Raw genomic sequence first — 25186 nt, 5'->3', positions numbered from 1 at the left:
GGAATATTAAAAATATTATTAATATCAAGAAAGAGTTGGAGCTCTTAATGATAGCGGAGTCAAAGGATACGGGGAGAAGGCAGGGACGGGGTACTGATTGCGGATGATCAGCCATGATCACAGGTGTTGCTTTCTCGAAGGGCCGAATGGCCTACTCCACCTATTGTCTATTGTCTAAAACAAAGGTGTTGCACCATCGTAAAAGTTTCCTCCTTCAGGCAGTTATTCTGATCAACCATTCTAATTAGACCCCACCCCCTCTATCTGTTACCCAGTCACTGCCCTTCACTGTAAACAGTAAACTGCTTTTTGTAATGCTGTTTGCATTGTAAATACATGCTGGTATTTATGCATATCTTATTCTATATCTGTACCTAAACCACTAAACCTATTTTTAAATATAATTATTATTCTTTGTAAATGTTGAATGTTTTTTTTGTTCCATGCCGTGCCAACGCACCACAGCAAATTCCTAATAATGAAAATGTATATGGCGAATAAAGTTGATCATTGTGAAGGTGGGGTGTTCAGGAATAAGCCAAGATGGATAATCTATTCTCTACTTCCCTTCAGCCCTCCCCATCTTGTGGTGGGCAGTGTACACCATTGTGGCCTTCATAGGTGGTGGCATAGAATTCATAGAGTTCAAACGTTATGTTGCAGGTTTACCAGTCACTGGTTAAACCACACTTGAAGTGGTAGTTGTGTTCACCTCACTAGAGCAAGAACTTGGTTGTGCTGGAAAAGGTTTTAAAGTTGGACACAGTTGGTACAGGGGAAATGGGCATGGAAAAGAATGAGGAAGGAATGGAGAAAAATGTTTACACCCTAAAGCAGCTTGTACTGTCGTAATACTTTGTGTCAACAACCTGCAAAAATGCAAAACCAGTGACAATAAAGGTAGCTGATTTGTCCCCGTCCAGCCACCAACTTGGTAGTTGAGCACTAAGAGAAAAGCTTTGGATGTTGCCTTTTTTAATTTCTGTGAAAGACAGTAGTAGTGATGTTTCTTTATAAAATGGCCGGTTCCTCCTCCTTCACACTGCTGTCTTTCTTACAGACTCCAGTAGAAGGGGAGCACGATGGAGCTGGAGGAGAACGCGGTGCAGAGCAGCAGTGACGCTGCTCCCTTGGGCCAGGAAGAGCCCTCTGAGAGCGGCATGGTAGTGGAGACGTCTGAGGCTGTGTCTGCAGACAGCAGTGACACAGTAACCACCCACGGCATGGGGTCTGAGGCAGACGACAGTTCTGGCATTGACTCGGGCGTGGGCCAGAGTTCAGAAGAATCCATGGTATGGCATCCTGACGGGAAACGTGAACAGGAGCAATGAACAAAAACACTCAGACTGAACTTGTTCCTTTTGCCCACCATGTTCTATGTAATCAGTTTGGGGTGGGAAAGATCATTTAACTTCTCCGAAATTTCTTTGGATAGTTTAAACTCTTTATTCGGTCATTTATTAAACTTGTTAATTTATTCCCAGGGTTCTTTCTTTGGGTTGAATCCAATTAAGCATCTTTCCATTATGATTCATACTAATTCCCAGTATTTTGCATTGATTTTAATAGCATCTAGTGAAAGAGTATTTCAGGTGCGGGCCATGCATGTACTAGATCATCATTTAATTCATTTTGCTCAGGGAAGTTGTTCTAGATTTGAAACAATCATAATGATATAATAACTGATTTTATTTATAACTATTTACCACTTTATGTACTTGCTGTGTTTATTGAATTAACCCACTTGGATTAACTTGTATAACAGCTTGTATTTAAGCAATATTGATTACACTTTAAAGAATGCACTTTCAAGAAGCATCCTTGAAGGGAAAAAGTGACCAAAACCTCTGGTCAAAGAGAGGATGTTTCTGGCAGAATAATACTTGGATGGGGCAGAAACTTCAGAGCTTGACAAAGGATGAGAAACCGGCTCACAGCATATTAGAATCACGTCTCTCGTCATTAACTCTCAGAATGATAAAGGGATAAGTTTTAGCAACAGGATTGAGATAGTTTTTTTGTTTGTAGCTGAGAATAATAGGCTCTGTAATAGGATATGGGTTGTTTGGAGTTTCATGACATGCTTGACCCAAAATGCTGATCAGGAAGAGTGGGAGAATCGTGGATAAAATTTTTAATGGGGGGATGGTGGGTGAAGACTTTTCAGCAAAGGCCAGATGTTGAAAAGATGTCTGTCAACTTTAAATTGTACTGTTAACTCATACTAAAACGTGTCAGAATTTTACCTATTTTTAAGTGCAAGCTATAAATGTCGGTTTAAAAGTTCAAATTGTATTTTTACTATTTATGTTCTTGGAATGCAAAAGGTTTGTTGGCAGTGATGTGTGCTAGGCCTTTCTTGTCATGTAGAAAACTGAGGGTAGGCAGTCTGATCAGCTTGTGATGAAGAATGATCCTGCTTAGAGCTTCGAATTATCTCAGACATGATGAACGTATACATGATGAGAATCTTAACACTTTTCCTTTTGCTGTGATATTTCAGGAGGTGGTTCCTGAAACAAGTTCCAGCACAGATGTCATCACCGTTGCTCACCTTCCAGATTCCTCGTCTATTGCTCAGTCCACCATCGTATCCAGTGTCTCCACGGTGACACAGTCCATCATGGTGTCTGAATCTGGCCAAGTTCTGGTCCATTCCAGTGTTACACCTGATGGAACCATGATCGTATCTGATTCTACTGCTTCTACATCCTCCGATCTTGGATCAGCTATTGATAAAATTATTGGACCTGAGGCCATGCAAAGTGAGTGGCTTACCAAGGCAGCTAAGGGCCATTTTACTGGTAGTTAGTTACCTTGGAAATGTAATGACTCATTGTAGCATGGCAATTGTGATACTGGGCCATTCATCCAGATATGCAAGTTTCAATCCCACTGAGGAGTTTAAATTCAATAAAAAATAGAATGACAACCATGATGTTTCATGATTTTTAAAACCTCTACTCATCGATTTATGCCCTTCAGGGAAGGAATCCTCTCATCCTTGATAAGCCCAGCATTTATGACTCCAGACCCATAAGTATGTTACCTCTCTCTTCCCTCCTCATTTGGGGCAGTTAGGGTGAATAATAAGTGCTCACAGTTTGAATGAATAAGTTAAAATAAATCCTAACTAAATTGAGTGAGACCAGGGTATATTTAAAGCTTGTTAGTTAGTATTGGGATTTTTAAATTAATGACAAAAATCATCTATCTTGTAATATGTTCCATATAAATCTGCAAGAAGTAACAATTTTGAAATCCCTTGAGTCTTAAGGTTATACCCAAGCCTCAGTTTAGCTTGCTCGCTGGGATATGTATTTTAGCGTCTGGTTGTTCAGTCAGATTTCTAAGGTGTGTTCAGCTGAAAAGACATTTCTTTGTTGATCATGGTGATGATATCTATCGCTAGGTTGTATCGCTGTAACGAGTGCGGGAGATGAAGGAGCTGAAGCCACTCAGTACCTTGTACTGCCAGGCCCTGATGATGGTGAGAACATAACTTCTCTTGAAATGAAGCCGGCGGTGTTCATTTAATTGGAAACATAATTTCTTTGAATTTTATGTAATGTGTTGTATGCTTGATACTTGCATATAGTATGCTGCAGGCTTAGAAGCCGTTAAATGGCATTTTGATTTGTTGTGCAGTGTTTAATGTTTTCTGTTGTGTGTAAGCTCAGCAGTACTGAACCTGCTGCTCACTGTTTGTGGCGTATGGGGATGATCTGTAGGCTGCACTATTAGAGTCAGAGAATACTACAGAACAGAAACAGGCCCTTCAGCCCACCTAGTCCATACTGAACTATTAATCTGCTTAGTCCCATTGATCTGCTCCCGAACCATAGTCTTCCACCCCCCCCCCCCACCGTTCAAGTACCTGTCTAAATTTCTCATAAATGTTGAAACTAAATTGATGTCCACCTCTTTGCAGGCAGCTCATTCCATATTGGAATACGTGTAGCCAGGTAGTTTGCTGTTCACAGTAATTGATGCCCATTAACCCTGGACTTTGGTTTGTGTGTTTATTCCTCCAGGTGGTCCCATTGATTCCCAAATGTCTACCTCCGAGATGTCCAGCTGCAGGCTTTCCAACCTTTCAGGGGACGGGTTGGCAGAGGGGCCAACGTCTACTTGTGCGGACCATCTTGAACAGCACGACCTGTCCAACTTGGAGGACATGATGGAGGTGGTGGTGGTGCAGCAGTTCAAGTGCAAAATGTGCCCGTACAAAAGCATTTCAAAGGATAACCTTATCAATCACATGAAGGAGCGACATCTCAACATTGGTAGGTGTCAGAATCTGTGAAAGAGATTCTGTTTCAGACGTTCAGCCAGGATGCAGCTGCTGCCTGGACTTAAGCTCGTACATCGGCACTGTGCTCCTGCATTACTGAAGGCTGCTTCATGTAGATGCCTTTGAGTGTCATTCCAGACATACGGACCGTACTGGGACATCGATCTGATTCCAGTTCACTGGGCTGCATTTTCACAATCAGAATTGGGTTTATTATCACTGATGTGTCATGAAATTTGTTATTTCGCAGCAGCATTAGAGAAATACATGAAAAATACTATGCAACAGTAAGAAGTGCATATAAAACATAGTGCAAAAACAGAGTAAAATAGTGAGATAGTGTTCATGGACTACTCAGAAATCTGACGGAGGAGGGGAACAAATGGTTCCTAAAACATTGAGTGTTTGTCTTCAGGCTCCTGTACCTCCTCCCTGATGGTAGGAATCAGAAGAGGGCATGTACTGGGTAGACATGATTTTCTCTACTCTTTTTGAAGAGGGCACACCTCACACTTCACTGTGGCCATTTGCGGACTGTGCTGTAGGATCAGGGAACCTTTTAAAAGAATGTTAAAGTTGTGAACAACCTCGTTCACCTTCAGGCAGTGGCCAGTCAAGGAGATTGTTCACAATCCAGTCAACGTTTTAAGTAATTCCTCTATATACAGTACTTGAAAATTTGTTCTAATTTAGTTCTGGATGTCTGATGAGCAAAGTGGCCAAAAGTAATGCTGAGGGTGTCACAGGAGTATATGGTAAAACTGGCTGCACACAGAACCTGACATTTTGCTTACAGATGAAGTTGCCAAAGTCGGCCAGTAGCCAATAAATGGCAGCCAATCTGTACAGATTCTTCAGTTATTCTACAGGTAATTGTCCAAGAATGGAAAGAGGAGGCAGTATTTAGTGCAGTTAATTCTCTGTTTGCATCAGGATAGTCATAGAACAAGGTGAGGCAGTCCCTCCCAGCTGGACAAGGCAGAGCTTTCAGTATAGTACCGTACAGTAAGGTAATTGACACAGGCACAATTGTTCTTTGACCTCCGAGAGCAATTGCTTCTGTATAGTATTGTGATGTTTCAAAGCTTTTTCTGCCCCTTTTCTATATTACATACACATGCTGTTTACCAATCAGCAACTTCATAGTAGGGTGCTGTTGTGATCCCATGTTGAACATGTGAGTGTAGATGTGGGTCCCACCACTCCAGCATGTTTAGGAATATTGGTGAGGTTGCTCTTAGCTTAACTAGAAATTAATCTGCAACTTCTGTAGCAAGCTGGCTGTTGGAATATTGTTGCAATAAGCAACAAATAATCTCTTGTAGTTTTTTTTTCTATTTAATGTTCATAATCTTTCTCTTTAACACACTTTCAAAAGGAGAGAGTCCATTGTTGCATTTTTTCACTCTTGGGTCTACTGAATACAGATTTTAAAGTTTTTGAAAGTTGCTATAGAGAATTATATTTTGCAGAGCAATAGTTGGTACTTTGTAAATTTTATCTTGACTTCCATACTGTCTGTTGTTTTTTTTTAACCTTAGGAGGCTTCCTGTGTAAAAAGAGAGGACGGGGACGGCCAAGAAAGCAGAGTGCCTCACCGAGATCAGAGGAAGTGAAAGGCCAAGAGGACAAGGAACAAGAGCAAGAAGATGAGGAGGATGATATTGTGGATGCTGGTGCTATTGATGACCGAGAAGGTAATGCACCATTGGAACTTGTGCAGCCCTCAGCCCTGTTCTTTAATTCCACCTGGCTCAAAAGAAAAGGACAGGAAAAGTAGCAAATGCTCGCCACCGTTATGGTTAAATGGAAACTAGCATTCTGGAAGTAGTAAATCAAAGACTTCAGATTTCTTTTCAACACCTGTTTGCTTTCTCTCTCCAAACCTTGGCTGTAAGATCAGAGTTCATGCACAGCCAATTTTGGAAACAAGCTTTACTCTTGGCTTAGGTCAGCTTAGCTATACAGTTTTTTTTATATATAGGGAGTAATGTCATAAAATGAATAGATGTGGAAATTTAACTTTATCAAAATCAAATCTAAAAAAAACTGGTGATGATGGGAAGTACAGTGCCTATAAAAAGTATTCAAACCGCTCCCTCCTCCTCCCCAGCCCGGAAGTTTTCCTGTTTTATTGTTTTACAACATTGAATCACAGTGGATTTAAGTTGGCTTTTTTTGAAACAATCAACAGAAAACGTCTCAAAAGTGAAAACAAATTTTTACAAATTGGTCTAAATTTATTACTTAAACACAAAATAATTGATTGCATAATTACTTTCAGCGTTCAAGTCAGTATTTAGTAGATGCACCTTTGGCAGCAATTACAGCCTTGAATCTTTGTGGATAGGTCTTTATCAGCTATGCACATCTGGACACTGCAATTTTTTCCCCATTCTTCTTAACAAAACTGTTCAAGCTCTGTCAGATTGCATGGGGATCATGAATGAACTGCCGTTTTCAAGTCCAGCCACAAATTCTCACTTATATTGAGGTCTGGACTCTGACTTGACCTCGACCATTCCAGGGCATTAACCTTGTTGTTTTTAAGCCATTCCTGTGTAGGTTTGACTTTTTGGTTGGGGTCATTGTCTTGCTGGAAAATAAATCTTCTCCCAAGTTGCAATTCTTTTGCAGACTGCACCAGGTTTTCCTCCAGGATTTCCCTGTATTTTGCTCATTCATTTTGCCCTCTACCTTCACAAGCTTTCCAGGGCCTGTTGCAGGGAAGCATCCCCACAGCATGATACAGCCACCACCATGCTCCATGGTAGGGATGGTCTGGTTTTGATGATGTGTGGTGTTTGACTCACGCCAAACAGCATTTAGTCTGATGGCCAAAAAGCTCAATTTTGGTTTCATCAGATCATAGAACCTTTGTCCAGCTGACCGCAGTCTCGCACATGCCTTCTGGCATGCTCAAGCCGAGATTTCATGTGAGTTTTTTCAACAGCTGGCTTTCTCTTCGCCACTCTCCAATAAAGCTGCAACTCCCATCTCAGGCACTAAAACTTGTAACTCCTCCAGAGCTGTCGAAGGTCTCTTGGTGGCCTCCCTCACTAGTCCTCTTCTTGCAAAGGCACTCACTTTTTGAGGACAGCCTGCTCTAGGCAGATTTACAGTGGTGCCATATTCTTTCCATTTCATGATGATTGTTTTAACTGTACTCCAAGGGATATTCAGTGACTTGGAAATTTTCTAGTATCTTCCCCCTGTCTTATGCTTTTCAATAACCTTTTTGTGGAGTTGCTTGGAGTGTTCTTTTGTCTTCATAGTGTAGTTTCCATGCAATCAATTAATTTGTGTTTTATATTTGTCATTAAGTTAAACCACTTTGAACAGATCTGTTTTCACTTTGACATGAAAGACTCTTTCTGTTGATCAGTGTCAAAACAAGCCAAATTAAATCCACTGTGATTTAATGTAAAACAATGCCCAAGGGGGGTGGGTGGGTGAATTCTTTTTATAACCACCGTACATGGCAAGTTAAACCATGTCTGTGGTAGATAAACAATTAGCAGTTTAGGGTGAGGACAGTTTCAGAACTGGGAAGGAGACAAAAGCTCATTAAGCCCCAAGAACTGGGGGATAGTGTATGTCTCGAAGTAACACTGGGATGACCTTGGGAATAAGTTGTAACTTAGTGTAAATTGTGATAAGTTTTATCTAGTCAGTCAGTGAATGGAAGCAGTTTAAGAATGAGAACATAGACAAAAGAATGTGAGAGTTGCAAAATGGCACAACAGGAAGCCGTGCTCGGAAGTGTACGGCACCTTCCGAGAGGGAAAGAAGGGAAAATAAACAGCCAATATCATAGTAACACACACAAACTCAGCAGGCCAGGCAACATCGATGGAAAAGAGCAAATTGTTGATGTTTCGGCCAAGACCCTTCATCAGGATAGTGAAATAAGATTGTCTTGTTTGTCAGCCACTATCGTATTTGGATGACTGATACAGTGAAAAATAAAGTTTGCTGAATTTGTTGAATTTATTTTCAAGTCCTGAAGGCTGGAAAGTGCTCGGATTCAACCTAATGTGTTAACTCTGTTTCTCTTACCAAAATGCAGTCTGACCTGCTCAGTATTTCCAGTATCATTTGTTTTTATTTAATACGTATTTGCATAAGCTAATGTTTGTCAGGCAACAGTCATTCTGCCAGTTTCACTAACAATTACTCCTTCAGGTAGAGAAATTGCTTCCTCCTGAGTAAGTTTTCATTCTACAAACTAACCCCTCTCCCATTAGCCGACAGTGATTATAACCCAGCGGAAGATGAGACACGTGGAAGGCAGCTGAACTACAGCCGCAGTGTCACCACTTCAACCAGTGATCGGCCTCGCAGGCGGCCGGGGAGGCCTCGCAAGGTTTTGCACACAGAAGCGACATCTGCGATTGACGGTAAAATATGTTGCTAAGCAGCTCTTGTGACTTGTGGATTAAAATCTGGCTCCTCCTTCAATATACATGGTGTTTTGCAGCAGGAATGTGCTTGATTTTTAAGATCATTGACAACACTAATTTTGCAACTGTATTCTTATTCTGAGAGAAAACAGTTTTCCCTTTGTTTCGTTAAAACTATTGTTAGGTAATGTTGCATAGTTTAATTTAAGATGATCAATAATATAACCATGAATGGATTGAGATTTGAAAGTGGAGTAGCAAATCTTATCCAGGCCAATGACCATTACGTGGAACATTGTACCTTTAAGTATTGGAGGCATTGCTGATAACTCAAGACTGTCTTGGTATCCTAAGTGGAATTAAACCACTCCCGTACTTCTTGATTGTTCTTGATTTGATTAGCCATGGAACGGTATTGTTACAACCAAACAGTCCTGGTCTGTTCCTGGAGTCTCCGAGACCATTACTGTTGTATTCCATTTACTAGGCATTGCCTTAGATAAGGCCTTTACCTCTTTTTATCACCTGGTTCTAATCTTGATTTTCATATCAGCCTAAGGCCCTTTACTCTCGTGCTTGTCGTGTGATCTGATGTTTTAAATTTAGTCACTTCCTATTTCTTGCTACATGCTCTCAGTTGATTAATATAGGAGGTACTTCAACATAAGATTTCAGTTTGCTTCATTGCGAGCCCTGTCTCTGTGACTGCAACAGTCTAACCCTTCACAACGAAGTGCAATGAATGTAAAAATCAAATTGTTTCACAGTGCTTCACAAGAGTGTAAGCAAACAGAAGAAGAGGCAAATGAGGTATTGGCCCAGGAGACTTGAAACTTGGTCATGCCAGAAGAATTGAGCAATGTCTTTGAAGGTGTTTGAAATTAAAGGTTTAGAAAAGATTGCACATCTTGGGCAGTTGTGGTTGTGTCAGAGTCCTGTAGGAGCATTGGAGTTAAAGGACAGTTGTAGGAACAGAATTAAGGCAATTTTGCAATTGATCATGAATATATTAAAGTTACTGGTAAATGGAAGAAGGGAAATTAAAGAGGGCTTAGAAATACGGATGAAGGCTCTGCAGATGGGCTGAGATGAAGCAGAGAGATGAGAAAATAAGATCTGGGGAATGAAAACTTGCTCTAGCATCAAATGACTTTATGACTGCAGACAGTCAATTTGTCCACGACTGGGTGTTATTGGCAGGATGGCCACGGTCAAACAACATGGTAGTGATGTATACGTGAGTGTCACAATCAAATGTAGAGTCTGATGTGATAATTAGATCGAGTTTCAGCAACTGGAGAGGCAACAATAAAATTGTGAGGAGTCTCTACTCAGCTTCACTTTAGATTAATATATAGGGAATAGTCAACTGTGTTAAAACCAAGCAAAAGGTAGAGAAGGGAAAAAAGGCTAAGTAATAGGATCTGGTTTGTGATCCACCAGAGACATGTAAATCATAGTTGTGGTATGGATAGAAAGCAAAGTTGAGGGTCAATAGAAAGCAAGTTTGGAAAAGATAGACATTAGCTATGGGAAGTACTATTAATTCACAGTATCGTCGATTAATTTAGATGAAGAAACTTGGAGATGGGATGCTAACTGGCAAAGGCATCAAGTCGTGTCAAACCAGACATTTGGCAATTCTACACTGATAAATTGAAAGCCATACTGATTACTCTCTGATATGTAAACCCAACGCACAAATCCACTCATTAGCACAATTTTACAATCCTCCTTTAGGTCTGAAATCTGTTTGTATGGCCCTGAATCGAACTTTAATTATCATGTGTAATTCACCAAGATCATTTCTGTCTTCGTTCCTAACGTACCTCCATTCCTATTCACTATTCTCTTCTGAAACCCTCATTTACAGCTTTTGAATACCTCAAAGGAAACAAGGTATAACTTGTATTTTTGTCGCACCACTCACAAATACAGGTGTGCACCGCTTAACGTCCATTCGGGCAACGTCTGATCGCATATACGTTCGTAGTCCCGATTGGAGAACGAGACGTAGCGGACGTAACCAATCTCGTGTATTGCGCGTCTCTTGAGTGTAGTAGCGTTATCTCTCTGTTTAACTTTCTTTCGAAAATATTACTGTAAAGTGCATCATGGCTTCCAAACGCCGCAAAACCACTCCTAGTGATAGTAGCAGCAAGAGGCAAAGGAAAGTTTTGATTTGGAAGTGAAACAAAAGGTTACTAAACATATGAAGGTGGAAAACCAGTAAATGCTATTGCTCGGGATTTAGGCATGTCGCACTCGACAATCACGATGACCCTGAAAAACAAAGAACAAAACTCTCAAAGCTGTTAAAGGATCGGCTTCACTGAAAACTACAAGGCTCACGAAAATGCGAGAGGGACCTATATCGGATTTGGAGAAATTGCTAATGGCATGGATTTACTCAATGCAGATACACTACAGTACTCCATATAGGTATGATAAGTATATAATATGGTGTTCGCACTACGTCCAAATCACATAACGTCTGATTTCACAGAAAGCATTGTGGATGTTAAGCGACGCATACCTATTTAGGATTCTTTAACTTCTGTGAGATCTTTTTAATGTGTCTTCCATTTTGGTATACTGGAAAACATGACAGCCTATTTAGAAGCAGCAAAGCTCTGAAAATAACATTGAAGCCAATAACAATTTTAAACTGCTATGTTGTCAGATTTGTTTGAGAGATGAAAATTGGCTTTGGCGCCTGACGAAGGGTCTCGGCCTGAAACGTCGACTGCACCTCTTCCTAGAGATGCTGCCTGGCCTGCTGCGTTCACCAGCAACTTTTATGTATGTTGCTTGAATTTCCAGCATCTGCAGAATTCCTGTTGTTTTTTGTACGTTAGTGTTGGGATGAAATCAATCCGTGAAGGAAAGATCAGCATGTTAAATCTTTGAACAGAAGGCATAGTACTTAGAACTCTTTGCTTGTGTGCAATCCCTCTTGCAGCAATGTCAAGACTTTGAAATTTGGAGCTCTGGTACAGCACAGCTGAGTCTGTATAAATTATGTGCAGAGTGCGTTTTTACCCATGATCTCTGATGTAGATGTCAGATGGCAGTGTAGTGGCATCCGCACCGGGCTTTGAAGTGAGTGGTCCCGGGGTCCGAATCTGGCCAGCTCCTTGCGTGCTTTCCATTTGTGCTGGGTTGAGCGTCAAACTAGCAACTTGATCTCAAAAAAGACAAAAATACTAAAGGAATAGCAAGGTTGCCACCCAATGTGGCTCAACGTGCAGAAAGGAACAACAATCTGATGTGGATGCAAGTGCTGTCATGGAACCTTAGTTCACACTGGTTTAATGCTATTCACGTTGGCCTTCTCTATTTCTTGTTTCTTTAAAAAACAGCTTCAACTTGTGCAGTACTTTGCAGCATTCTAAACTGGCAATGTTCCAGTTGCCTATTCTCTCCTCCTTTTGTCAGCTTATTGACCTCTGTTGGCCTGCTAAACCTTGATTTACAAAGTCCTCATCCCTGGTACAGTATCAGAATCTTTCTGGCTCTCATCTGTGCAATGTTTTCATTGCTGCCGATGCACTGTTAGCAACAGAGTCTGTACAACCATCCATTCTATCCTAGAATTTCCTTTGTAAACCCTTTCATCTTGTGTCATCTCCTCCTACCTTTTTAAAACACCTTCTCAAATCAACATCTTGGACTCCCAGACCTCAATTCTGGCTCTACTGAATACAGGTTTCCCCTGCCATCCGAAGGTAGAGCGTTCCTATGAAACGGTTTGTAAGCCGAAATGTCGTAAAGCGAAGAAGCAATTACCATTTATGTATATAGGAAAATTTTGTGAGCATTCAAAAATAACCTACCAAATCATGCCAAACAATACATAAAACCTAAAATAACGGTAACATATAGTAAAAGCAGGAATGATATGATAAATACACAGCCTATATAAAGTAGAAATACTTTTCCACAATCATTACTGCACTGCTCTCCGTAGCGAAAATCACACGCGAGTGCCGTCGGCAGAAAATCTCACGCAAGCGCTCTCGGCAGAAACGCGCCTGCGCTCTCCAGTAACCTTTAAGCTATGAAGCTGCCAAATCATACCAAATAACATGTAAAAATACACAGCCTATATAAAGTAGAAATAATGTATATACAGTGTAGTATCACTTACAGGAATCGGGAAGACAGTGCCGAGCACACTGATGATGGTGTGTTAGACTTGTCAGAGTTTGGGTGGTGCAGTGGCCCCCACCCTCCAGGCCACTGAGCGATACATTGCCGTGAAGAACGCAGGGGTCCAGCGGTAGCCGGGAGGTACACAGCACATCTTTAAGAAAAAAGCAGAAATAAACAAGCTAATTAATTAGGTGCTGCCCGACACGTAATTGTCGGCCCAGATCAGTGCCGATTTCCGCTTGTGTCGTCACTGATCTGGGCCGACATTTACGTGTCGGTGGCACCTAATTAATTAGCATTTTTATTTCGGCTTTTTTCTTAAAGATGTGCTGTGTGCCTCCCGGATAGCTTTGCATTCTCTGCGAATCGGTATCTGTCTGTGGTCTGGGGGTTGGGGTGGTGGGACACTGGGGTGTCATCTCGTCTCCTGTTTCCATTAGAGCAGGCAGCTCACCACCTTCTATCTCTACCCGCCTCGATGTCGAAGGTCGAGGTTCGTCGTCTGCTGTGGCTGATGTGGAAGGCTTGCTTGACTGCTGAGCCTCGCACATTTTTCTATCACACAGTTCTTTAATAAGGACTCAAACCATCCTGCAAGTATCCCCTAAACTGACATACCCTTTCAAAATTAAAGTTGTACTTTATCGTTACTCATTCAGTTTCGATTGTTATCCTTTTTTCTTCCAATTGCATCAGCTCTTCATCTGTCAGTTCTTGGTGATGGGATGCCAAAACCTCTACAACATCATGTTCGTCAGCTTCCACAAGCCAAACTCACGGTGTCCTTACTTCGTTCACCACGATCAAAATGCTTAATTATGTCTAGTTTTACCGTAAGTGAACACCTTTACGAGCTCTTTCAGACTTTTTCGATACCATTAAACTCGTCTTGCAAACAGCTGCTCACAGGCATGTGTTTAAGATTTTTTTTTCGTAACAGTGAAAACACCTTCTGAAAGCGAAAACAGGGTACTAATGTAGGTCTTTCGTAGCAGTGAGTTTTCGTAAAACGAACGTTCGAAAAGCGAGGGACACCTGTACCTGAATTCCACCTTAGTTTTTTTTTCTGTTGAATAGGAGCAGAAGTTGAGGCGCTTGTTACTTCTCAGTCCAACCCAATGGACCTGCAGACCTCTGAAGCAGCCAGTTCCACTGCCCAAGAGAATGGGGATGTTTCAACACCCAGTGAGGTAGCAGAATCCGGGATCAGCCAGTCCGATTCTGAGAACAAAGATCCATCATCGAACACCAGTGAGCCATCTTACAAACACATGAGAAGGCGAGGCCGCCCACCTAAAAGGTTCGGAAGGAGGAAATACAGAGGGTACCTGGGCCGCAGGTAAGCCATCTGCTGCTTGAGATTGTTGATGCAGAGTTAAGAGGCTTAAAAATACAGCATTCCTACACCCAAATTCCATCCTAGCAACAGAAGGGGGATATTTTGAAATTGTTCAAATGGAAAAGTTTGAAGCATAGGACATCTTGGTATTTGTAGTTTAGTTCAACATCCATCAGGCTGTGAATGTGAATGCAGTTAGTTTAGAGAACCTAATGTTTCTACAAGAATTGCAGCTATCATGACTGAGTTCAAAGACACCGGTTCTCCAAAAAGTCCAATTGCTAAACCCGCAGAGATGTTTAATACATTAGGTGTTAGCCTGATGCCAGGTCATTTATTCATGAAACTTATCTGCCAGATCCAACATATCTGCTTCACATCGATTATCTGTCTTGCTTAAAATATATTTGATTAGATGTCTTTTCAGCAAGATCATGGATGACTGATAGGTACTCAAAATAGTAACTTTTGGGCATCATTTGACATCTCTTCCCCCTTTGTCAGTAAATCCAGTTTTAGAAGCCATTAAGATGATTAAAGGTACTCAGAAGTGTGTTGGCACTAATCCTGGAATTTTTCAATACCTTTACCACTGGTGATGCTAGTTAAGTTATTTTTGAATGGAAGGTTAGTGAAACGTATTTGTTTTCACCACCACCTTCTCCCATATACGGGTTGAGCTCTCCTTTTCCGAAAACCTCCCAAATCCAAAATGTTTTTTGATAGCTGACATGATGTCACAAATGGAAAATTCCCCAAGGTGCTGAGAAGGTTCCCAGCAATGCACAGATTTCTGTGCACCACAGCCAATTCTGAAAAGCAACCTCACATACCCTGAGTGGGGCCCTGTTGCTGACGGTTTGTTTTCAGCAATCATAGAGAAGTGACTTCATACCCTGAGTGGGGCGCTGTTGATTTTCTGCAGTCATCATAGCCAGATCTTCGTGCATTACTCACAATAATTACCATGTGTTTTGTGATTATTCTTTGTTCTATGCTGTGAAGATATTATTGGAAATGTCAAAAAATGGCCTGCGTTACCCCTATGAGTAACAGTGAAAGAAAAAATAGGAAGCATTTATTTATAACACAGAAAGTCAAGTTGTTGGAAAAACTTGACAGCGGTGTAAGTGTGAAGCTTCTGAGTGTTAGAATGACCACTGTCTACAACCCGAAGAATTAGACGGGCAAACTGTCAAGGTTCTATGCTGAAAGTAATGAACAGAAGTTAGTGAAAAATACTGCATAAAGCGAAAAATAAAGATCTTGGTTGTGAATTGAAAGAATGGATTCATCAGCATCATGTGCTGCTTGACGGTATGCTGATCATGAAACAAGCAAAGATTTATCACGACAAACTGAGAGTTGAAGGTAATTGTGAATATTCAGCAGGCTGGCTGCAGAAATTTAAGAAAAGGCACGGCATTAAATTTTTAAAAATTTGTGGTGATAAAGAGTCTGCTGATCACGAAGCAGTAGAGAAGTTCATTGAATTTGCCAAGATCGTCACTGATAAAAATCTTAACATGTCGGTTGGCTGCATGTGTGATGAACAATTGCGAGACGACGACCACTTCAGAGTCAGGAATGACGGCGATGCCAACCAGCCACTGAATATCCACCTGGCCGGCCGAGGTTGAGATGGCTTACCTTTCTGATGGTTCAATGTGCACATTATTGTTTCATGCACAAAATTATTAAATTATTATGGAAAGCTACCTTCAGGGTATATGTAATGTAAATTGATGCTCTATTTAGATTTGGGGACCCACCCCAAGCTACCTTGTTATATAAATGTAAATATTCCAAAATCCAAATCACTTCTGCCCAAGCATTTTGGATGAGGGTACTCAACATTAAAACTATAAAATATATTCAATCAATAACCTCTTAAATTCTACAATAATCTCAAGTTCCTGGTCTTGAAAATGGAGCTACAAGTTCTGAGGTCAGCCATGTTGAAGTCTTTCTTGCATTCTATATTGTATGTGAAGTGTAGGAAATAATTGTATAAAATGAGTGTGTGTACAAGGAAAAAAATTAGAAACTTATTAAATTTTGAAAACAAACTTTTTTTTTTTGTGTGGGCACAAAGATACAATTACTATAGGTCAAGCAAGCCCCTGATGAGGCCCCATCATTGCCGGATCTGTGGATCCCGTTTTCTAACACAAGAAGACTTGAGATTTCACATTGATTCTCATGAAGGGAATGATCCAGAACGTTTCAAGTGCTTGCAGTGCAGCTATCGTTGTAAGCGGTGGTCATCACTCAAGGTGAGTGATAACTTAGAATGAACTTCTGGGGGTTTTGGAAACAACACTAAGTAGTGCTTCTCATCAGTTGTCTGTGTTAAATCCACTTCACAGATTTTTTTTTGTTTGTGATTTTGTCGACAAGCTTTTGCTAAGATGTGCCGTCAATTATTGCTGCAAAGGAGGCAACGATTTATACCAACACATTAATTGGGTAATTACTCCCACTGCACTCATCATAACACCATACTTCTGTTTCCAATATATACAACTCCTGTTTTGACAGTTATTGTATGTTTTTCCATTGTCCTTTTAAATGATGCATTATGGTGTATAACATTTCATTCCTGAAAAACAAAAACTTGTCTCCAATCTGGTTTCTTTGCCCGTAACCCTTAATTTGTGTCCTCTGATTTCTAGCTGTCCTAAGACTGGAAAATAGTTTCTATTTGTTCACTCTTGTTAAAATCACTCAATTTTGTAGATTTTTTTCATAATTCTCTTCTTGGCCTACACTGCTCTGAAGGGAACAGTCAAGTTTCTCCAGTAAGTGAAATTCATTCTAGTACAATTCTCTACACATTCTCCAAGCCCTTACTAAAATTGTATTCTAGGAATCGTCCATAGGAGCAGTGTTAGCCTTTTGGCCCATTGACTCTACTCTGCCATTCTTCGGTCAAGGCTGACTTTGCTATCCATCTCAACCCCATTCTTATGCCTTCTCCCTGTAGCCTTTGGTGTCCTTATTAATCAAGATCCAATGAAACTCCACTTTAAATATATCCAAATGACTTGGCCTCCACAGCTGTCTGTGGCAATGAATTCCACACATTCACCACCCACTGGCTGAAGGAATTTTTCCTTGTCTCTGTTCCAAAGGGACATCCTTCAATTCTGAAGCTGTGTGCTCTGGTCCTAGACACTGCCAGTATTGGCAGCATCTTCTCCATCTGCGCTCTATCAACATCTGTTAGATTTCAATGAGATGTCCTTCATTCTTATGAATTCCTGTGGGTACAGGCCTAGAACCATCAAATGCTTCCCATAGATTAATATTTTTATTCCCAGGGTCATTCTGAACCCTCTCCAATGTCGGCACATCCTTTCTTAGATAAGGGGCCCAAAGCGGCTCTCATTACTCTAATGTGGTCTAAACAATGCCTTATGAAGTAAATCTCTATGAAATGTCTGTGAAGATTATATTTTTTCTTCCTCTTCCATCTCAACCCCACCCCACGTTCTATCCAATGCCACAATTGTGCAATGTTGCTGTGATCACTCATGAACTGTAGCTGGAAGAGCAGGATACTGTGTTGGAGGATGGTAGGTCGGGATACTGTGTTGGAGGCTGGTAGGTCGGGATTCAAGTCCAACCCAGGCAAGTGAAAATCCTCTGGTTGCAAGGATCCTGTGTAGAAGACTCTGTTGCCCTAGAGTGAATGCAGGTCTTTTATGCAGAGTTTCCTGTAATCTGTCTAATTGACCATGTTAGTTAGGACTAAAAATGACAGGAATAGGAAATGGGGGCATGTCGTTTCTAGAGGTGTGGGTGATTTAAACAATTCTTGAGATTAGGGGCCTTCAGAGGAGCTGGAACTTTTCTGATCAGATTGAGGGCACCCAAAATTGTCAAGGTAAAGGCAGGTTAAAAAGGAACTAGACTGGTGCCTGAAAAGACTTTGGAGAGATGGACTGGCTGGATTACTCTCACGGAGAGCCAGTATGGATCTAGAGAACCTAGTCTCTTCCCATGCCATATCAATAGGGCTTCTGTGATACACTGAGCTACAAGATGTAAAGTTGGTCATTTGTGGTTTGAACTACATATGGGTAAAGAAGTGAAATACACCCAGAGTTTGTCTGGATTGCTATCCAGTAATCACACCTTGACAAGAGAGTGGTTGCAAATATTGAGGAAAGGGAAATATTGAGTGTTCTAATTCAAATCATATTGAATTAAGTCTTCTCTCACAAATGAGCCCAATAAAGACTAATGGATTTTGTTGTCAGTTTGTGCTTTGCCTCTGCTGATTAGTTCATAGTTCATTTGAGAGTAGCAGGAGAGATAATTACATATATTTACAGTTTGACTGCATGTATGCAACCATTGGAAATAGACTGAAAGAGAATGAAACTTAAAATACATTTAAAATGAAGGACTTCAATATATATCCTTCTGTTTTATTATGACTGTCCAACAGGAGCACATGTTTAATCATGTTGGAACAAAGCCATACAAATGTGAGGAATGTGATTATACAAGTGTTTACAAGAAGGATGTTCTCAGGCACTCTTCAATTCACACAAAGGAGCGGTGAGCTAAAGCACAAACTTGTCTCTTGCAAACTGTGGTCCCACATTGGTTTGAGCTTTCCTATTCTTAATTCTAAGTGTAAGAGATTAAGGGAAGGAACTGTTTGGATTAAGGATAAGGTGTATGGGAGTTCTACCTCTAAATCCAAAGATTAATTCTACTCATTTTCTGACCATTTTCCAGCATTATTATAACTGCTACACTTGCTAAAATAACTAGCATTGCTACAACACAAATTGGGCTAAAGGTGAAATTGAAACCAGGAACTGCTGGGGATATGGAGCAGGTTAGGCAGAATCTGTAGAAATAGTAACAGAATGAATGCTTCAGCTGAATGACTTTGCATCAGAAGAGCTTATCTTCAGACTGACTTAAGGTTTCAGATATTTTGTATTTTCAAGCTCTGACCGGGCATTGTCAATCATACAAGTGTTTGTGGAGATCCATTTAAGAAAACCACCTAATAAAAGATGTACGAATGCGATCATGCATTTAAGGCAGGAAGCCCTACAAGCAGACCGGATATGCTTGCTTACTTTTTCCCAGAGAATATTTAATTTTGTCTGACCTTTTCTTTTCTTCCTTCCCAGAAAGAAGAAAGCTGACTTGGTAAGTGTTCATTAAGTATTAGCAAGGTCTGGGGAGAGCTTGGGAAATTAAACGTTTGTTTTCGTATTTTTTTGTATTCCCCTTTTTACTACTGGCATTGGAATGGTGTTATTCCTTTCTATCCAAAATGGGAAAAACTAAGCATTTGGTTGTAACTTCAGTTCAATTGTTTGCTAATTGCTACTTCTATTAATTGGAGCAAATTTGACAGGAGGATGGGAGCCAGAGTGATACGTCAGAGGATGGGGCTGTTGGTGTACAGGTAGATGCAGTGTTTAGAGAGGCGGTGAGGAAGGATAAGCAGTGGAAAGGGCAAAATTGCAGTCACTGGAATCGTTTGAAGTGTGTCTAATGCATAAGAACATCAGGAGCAAGGGTGACGAACTTTGAACATGGGTCGGTGCATGAAACTACAATGTTGTAGCCAGACGGAGACTTGGCTGTCGCAAGACCAACAGTGGCTGCTGGATTTTCTGTGGCTTGGATGTTTCAAAATGGACAGGGAGGAATACAAGGGATTCGAGAAAGGCATTGATAATCAAGAATAATATCACAGCTGCTGAAAGGGAGTATGCCATGGAGGGATTGTCTACTGGGTCAGTGTGTGTGGATGTCAGAAACAGGAAGGGAGCAATCACGCTTGAGAGTGGCTGCTTAGGAGGGGAAGGATTAGATTGAATTTAAAGTAGGTTTAAAGATCAGCATAACATTATGGGCCTGTGTTGTGCCATGTTAAATTGATTCAAACAATAGTGAGAGGGAGGGGAGAAATGGATTCTGGCTTGTATCTGAAAACCTAACGCCATGGAAATTACCTCCTAATGGGTGCATGTTGTGTTTATGCTTCATGTTAGACTTCTGCTCCACTTGAAACTACAATGGGGAGAATTTCACATTTGCTGATCTTTAAGAAAGACCTCTATTTTTCTTGCCCTGTTTCACTGATGTAATCACATCACAAACTTCTATACAGAAATTCTTTTCATGCTCTCTTCTCAAGTGACCGACTATATCAAATCTGCACAAAGAATACCCAACAGATTACAGCAATTCAAGAAGAATATACCATTACCCCCACTTTGTGCCGGTAAATGCAAACTTTAAAAAAAAAGGGGTTGGAAAAACCCTTTCTAACCACAGTGGATCTTGGAAGAATATTTAGTGTTCTAAAAAGCAAAGATGAAATCTTGCATGTTTGTTTGAGAATGTGAGTCGTGATAAGAAGTAGTTTCAGGTAATGAAGTAAAAATGGCACAGGAAGTGCACTGAAGTCCACTTAGCCTTCTGTTTTGTTAATGTGATGTATGTTGAAGTGTAACTAAATGAATTTTGAAAGCCTGTGAAGGATAAAGGAAGAGCTTTATTCAGGGCAATACTAAATTAAGGTAGGCAACAACAGGCCACAATCAATCATGGAATTGAAGCCAGGTTCAAACTGTCATTACTTTACAAAAAAATCTCACACTTCCTGTAAGTGTTAAGAAGTAACAGTTAGTTCTGTCATATTTTGAGTTGTGTTTAATCATGATTACATTAATTGTAATTGGGTCCAGATTTCATTTAACTACCCTAATTAGCGATTTGGAGCATGTGACTAAATCCATGTTAGTCTTGAGAGAAGGCACAGCTCCAAGTCAAGCATAAATTTGGAGAAATTGGACTTAGTAAATTTCGCAAAATGAAGTTTGGACTTTCTACCTCTTGCAGTGGACTTGCTCTTTCTCCAGTTCCTGTACTTACCTTCATCACAGAATGACAACTCACAAAAGGCCATTTGATTCATTGAAGGTTTATTCTATTTATGGTTCAGTATCTGTTTAGTCCCTAAACCTCATTATGCAATGCCAATTCTCTTTCTCCTGTTAAGGTTGAAAAAGATTTTTTTTTTAAACTCGGTATTGATTACATCATCGGTTTGTTTTCTACTATTTTAAACTCAGTATTTAAATAATTTTCCCATCCATGTAACAGTTTTATTCCATAAAGGTCTCAGATCTAATTTATTTATTTGCTTTGACTTTTTGATTGGTGGGGTAACATGAAGCAACTTTTTATAAAGTCTGTCTCCAAATTCATTTAGAATTTAGCATTCATTGCCGAATTTTCACCCTAGACCTTGATCAAATAAAGAGGATTTAGGAAATAGGACATGGTCCCTTCTTTCTTGATTTGTAAGGGTGGAAAAGGTTATGGGGAGAAGGCATGAAAATGGAGTCGAGGGATAATCAGCCATGATCGAATCGCAGAGCATTTTAATGACAGGTGGGTTGGGAACCATTACATTGGTGCAGCAAGGATAATCAGAGCTACATTTTAGAGTGGGCTACTTGGGAACTGTTCACATTGTGTCATGGGCTGATCATGGTTAACTCGACATATAACAGAAGGTACCATTAAATCTCTTGAGGAGGAGTTAATTAAACAAGATTGAAATAGTCTATGTAGGTGAAGCCTATGAAGCATTTGTTTCTGTAATAACTAATTTGTATGATAAACATTGCCCACTAGTTAAAAAAGTTGACAAAGAGAAGTATATTGATAAGCCTTGGTTAACAAAGGGAATACAAAATGCTTGTAAAAAGAAAAATGTATAAAAGATTCTTAAAACATAGAACAAAGGAAGCTGAAATTAAATACAAGATATATAAAAATAAGTTAAGTATTATGAGATCTAGCAAAAGGAGTTATAGTAAATTATTGGAGAATAATAGAAATATTAAAAATACTTGGAGAGTTTTAAATGATATTATTAAAAAGAATAAAAGAAAAACAAATTACCCATCTTACTTTAATTCAAACAATGATATAGTAATAAAGGATACTAATTTGGTTGCAGATAGGTTTAATGGTTTATTTGTTAATGTGGGAACTAAATTAGCTAAATCAATTACTGAACCCAGCAATAAAGATGGAGTAAATAGTAATATTATCAATATAAACACTTACACTATGTTTATTAGAGCAACAGAGGAAAAAGAAATAATTGATATAGTATATAAATCAGAGAGCAAGAAATCAACAGATTGGAATGGATATGATATGTATTTAATTAAAAACATAATTGACTGTGTTGTGAAACCACTGACTCATATTTGTAATCAGTCTTTGATTGCTGGAAAATTTCCCAATAAAATGAAAATAGCCAAGATCATTTCAATATACAAAGCTGGAGATAAACATGTATTTTCAAATTATAGACCAGTTTCTTTGCTCTCACCGTTTTCCAAAATATTGGAAAAAATATTTGTAAAAAGGTTAAATGATTTCATAACAAAAGATAATATACTCTGTGAACAGCAATATGGTTTCAGAAAAAACAGAACCGCTACAATAGCATTAATAGATTTTGTAGAAGAAATATCAAACGCTATAGAAAGAAATGAATACACAGTGGAAATATTCCTTCATCTTAAAAAAAAAAATAAGCATTTGACACCATTGACCATAAAATTATTATTAACAAAATTAAAAAGATATGGTATTAGAGGGGTGGCACATGACTGGTTAAGTAGTTATTTGGAAGACAGGTATCAGTATGTACATATAAGCAATTTGAATTCAAAACTTTTGAAGGTAATTTGTGGGGTTCCACAAGGTTCAGGGCTTGGTCTATTGCTGTTCATTTTGTATATAAACAATATATGTATGGTGTCTCAGACATTAAAATGTATATTATTTGCTGATGATACAACTATATACTATGATGGGGAACATCTGAAACAACTTTTGGATACAGTGAAGAAAGAACTAAAAATTATAAAGAAATAGTTTGATACTAACAAATTATCACTGAATCTAAGTAAAACTAAATTCATAATATTTGGAAACCGTGTACCAAACTCGTATAGTAAACTTAGAATACATGATGTTGAAATTGATAGGTACCTGAAACAAAGTTTTTAGGAGTGGTAATAGATAATAAATTAAACTGGAAACCATATATAAATTATGTCAAAGCAAAAATGTCAAAATCTATTGCAATACTGTACAAAGCGCAAGATTTCTTAAATCAGGAATCTTTGTATACATTATACTGTTCACTTATAGTCCCGTACTCTATTTTTCTACTCCAAAAGAAAGTCATGCGAATTGTAAATAAGACAAGTTATTATGAGCCAACCAATCCACTATTTATTCAACTAAACACTTTAAAATTCAGAGATTTTGTAGATTTTAAAATTTTACAAATTATGTATGAAGTAAAAAATGGACAGCTACCACAAAGTATCCAAAGGTTGTTTAAAATGAGAGAAAGCCAACATGATTTGAGAGGAACATGTATATTTCAAAAACAACGGCTAAGAACAAATGTAAAAAATCATTGTATTTCAGTCAGAGGGGTGAATCTATGGAACAGTTGTAGTGGTAATTTAAAAACATGCACTATACTTAACAAATTTAAAAAATAATTTAATGAACAAATATAAAATACATGATTTAAAGTGAATGGGAGTAATGTAAATAAATGATACTTGGAATTGGATTTTGTGTTAAAAGATTGAAATTTTTTGTTTTGATGTGATGATTGACACCAAATATGTTGTTGTGTAAGTAAGAGGGGTAGGTGTAATAAGCTGTAGCTTCAACCTACACCCGTTTGGTCTGTTTTAAGAATATCTGTTTTTTTTTGTTGTAATTTTGTCCTATGAAATCATCATTGAAAATGATACTTTTTGTTACTAACCGAAATAAATTTCATTCATTCATTCATGTTACAGGCAAGTTCCAAAAAGAGGAATTTTGACCACCTTTATTTGAAAGTTTTTTTCATTAAATACATTTTTATCTTGTATTTGAGGTTCAAAATATTGTAGCATTAGAAGCAGTTCCAAAAGTGACTACTTGAGGATAATTTTATCAGTAGCAGCAGATAATAAGTAGACTGGAGAAGGGGAATAACTGGATTAACAAGGCTGGCTTGTGTTCAAAAGGAGTTTAATGAGAGTTAATCATAGACCTCAGTAAGGTGGAAAACTGTGGATGAGGAAGGAAAGTTTCAGGCTAATAAAAGGCAATTCGGAAGGTTAGGTGGGCAATGATTAAAGTATGGAATGCTCTTCTGGGTAAGGCTGTAGAAAATAATGACTTAATTTTTGTGCTCCCTTGTCCTCTTTTTAAAAAACTGGTCATATCTGGAAAAACTATCATGACTGACCTGTACAGTTTGGTTTTTAATTGTACATTTTGAAGATTTGTATCTTAGTATGATTAATGCAGTTAATCCACTGTGTAGTAAATTCTATGCGTTTTAAAAAAAAAAAAAAAAATCAATCCTTGTTTCCTTAGTATAAATTCATCCTGTTTGTTTGAACTGTCCCTGCAGGTGCCCAAGGTGAATTCCTACCCTTGTCCTGTTTGCTATCGGGTCTATCCCATGCAGAAGAGACTAACACAGCACTTGAAAACGCACAGTGCTGAGAAGCCCCATATGTGTGATAAGGTTTGAGCATGTCTTCTAATGTTCTAACTGCTCAAAGAATTCTTACTTGTAAATCACTCACACTTTTTTTTTGTTATTAGATTAAAGTCCACCCTGATATCTTTTGTATGTGATTATACACTTTTAAGTTGATCATTATGTTGCTAAGGCACCTTTGGGGATAATAAAACTAAGATGTACACAACAAGTGACGAGACCCCACAGAACACGAAGTGACCAATTTGTACAGTGGTTCCTGAAGGTAGCAGCACTAGTAGTTAAAGGTGAATGAGAACATGTAGGATGCCTGCTATCATTAGCTTGGATGTCGAGTGGAGATTAAAGTTCAATTTCGAGCATCAGGTAGGGTAGATGGTACACTTCTGGTTGCCCACTAA

The 25186-nt window shown here is 39.1% G+C and overlaps 1 protein-coding gene across 4 annotated transcripts in view; it reads left to right on the top strand.

The window, feature by feature from the left end:
• Positions 1–25186, top strand: part of znf335 (zinc finger protein 335) — a 68930-nt gene that overhangs the window by 4409 nt on the left and 39335 nt on the right. For all 4 annotated transcript variants that reach the window (XM_072239686.1, XM_072239677.1, XM_072239694.1 and 1 more), the window contains exons 2-12: positions 1061–1292; positions 2504–2765; positions 3413–3490; positions 4035–4286; positions 5836–5991; positions 8542–8694; positions 13930–14191; positions 16287–16467; positions 18648–18760; positions 19351–19369; positions 24693–24809. In XM_072239686.1, coding sequence (XP_072095787.1) covers positions 1083–1292; positions 2504–2765; positions 3413–3490; positions 4035–4286; positions 5836–5991; positions 8542–8694; positions 13930–14191; positions 16287–16467; positions 18648–18760; positions 19351–19369; positions 24693–24809 — 1803 coding nt within the window. In that variant the 5' untranslated portion in view covers positions 1061–1082. The remainder of the gene's footprint in view (positions 1–1060; positions 1293–2503; positions 2766–3412; positions 3491–4034; positions 4287–5835; positions 5992–8541; positions 8695–13929; positions 14192–16286; positions 16468–18647; positions 18761–19350; positions 19370–24692; positions 24810–25186) is intronic.

Source organism: Mobula birostris, chromosome 2 (assembly GCF_030028105.1).
Source record: "Mobula birostris isolate sMobBir1 chromosome 2, sMobBir1.hap1, whole genome shotgun sequence".
NCBI classification, from domain to species: Eukaryota; Metazoa; Chordata; class Chondrichthyes; order Myliobatiformes; family Myliobatidae; genus Mobula; species Mobula birostris.
This window is presented reverse-complemented; position numbering and strand designations above follow the sequence as displayed.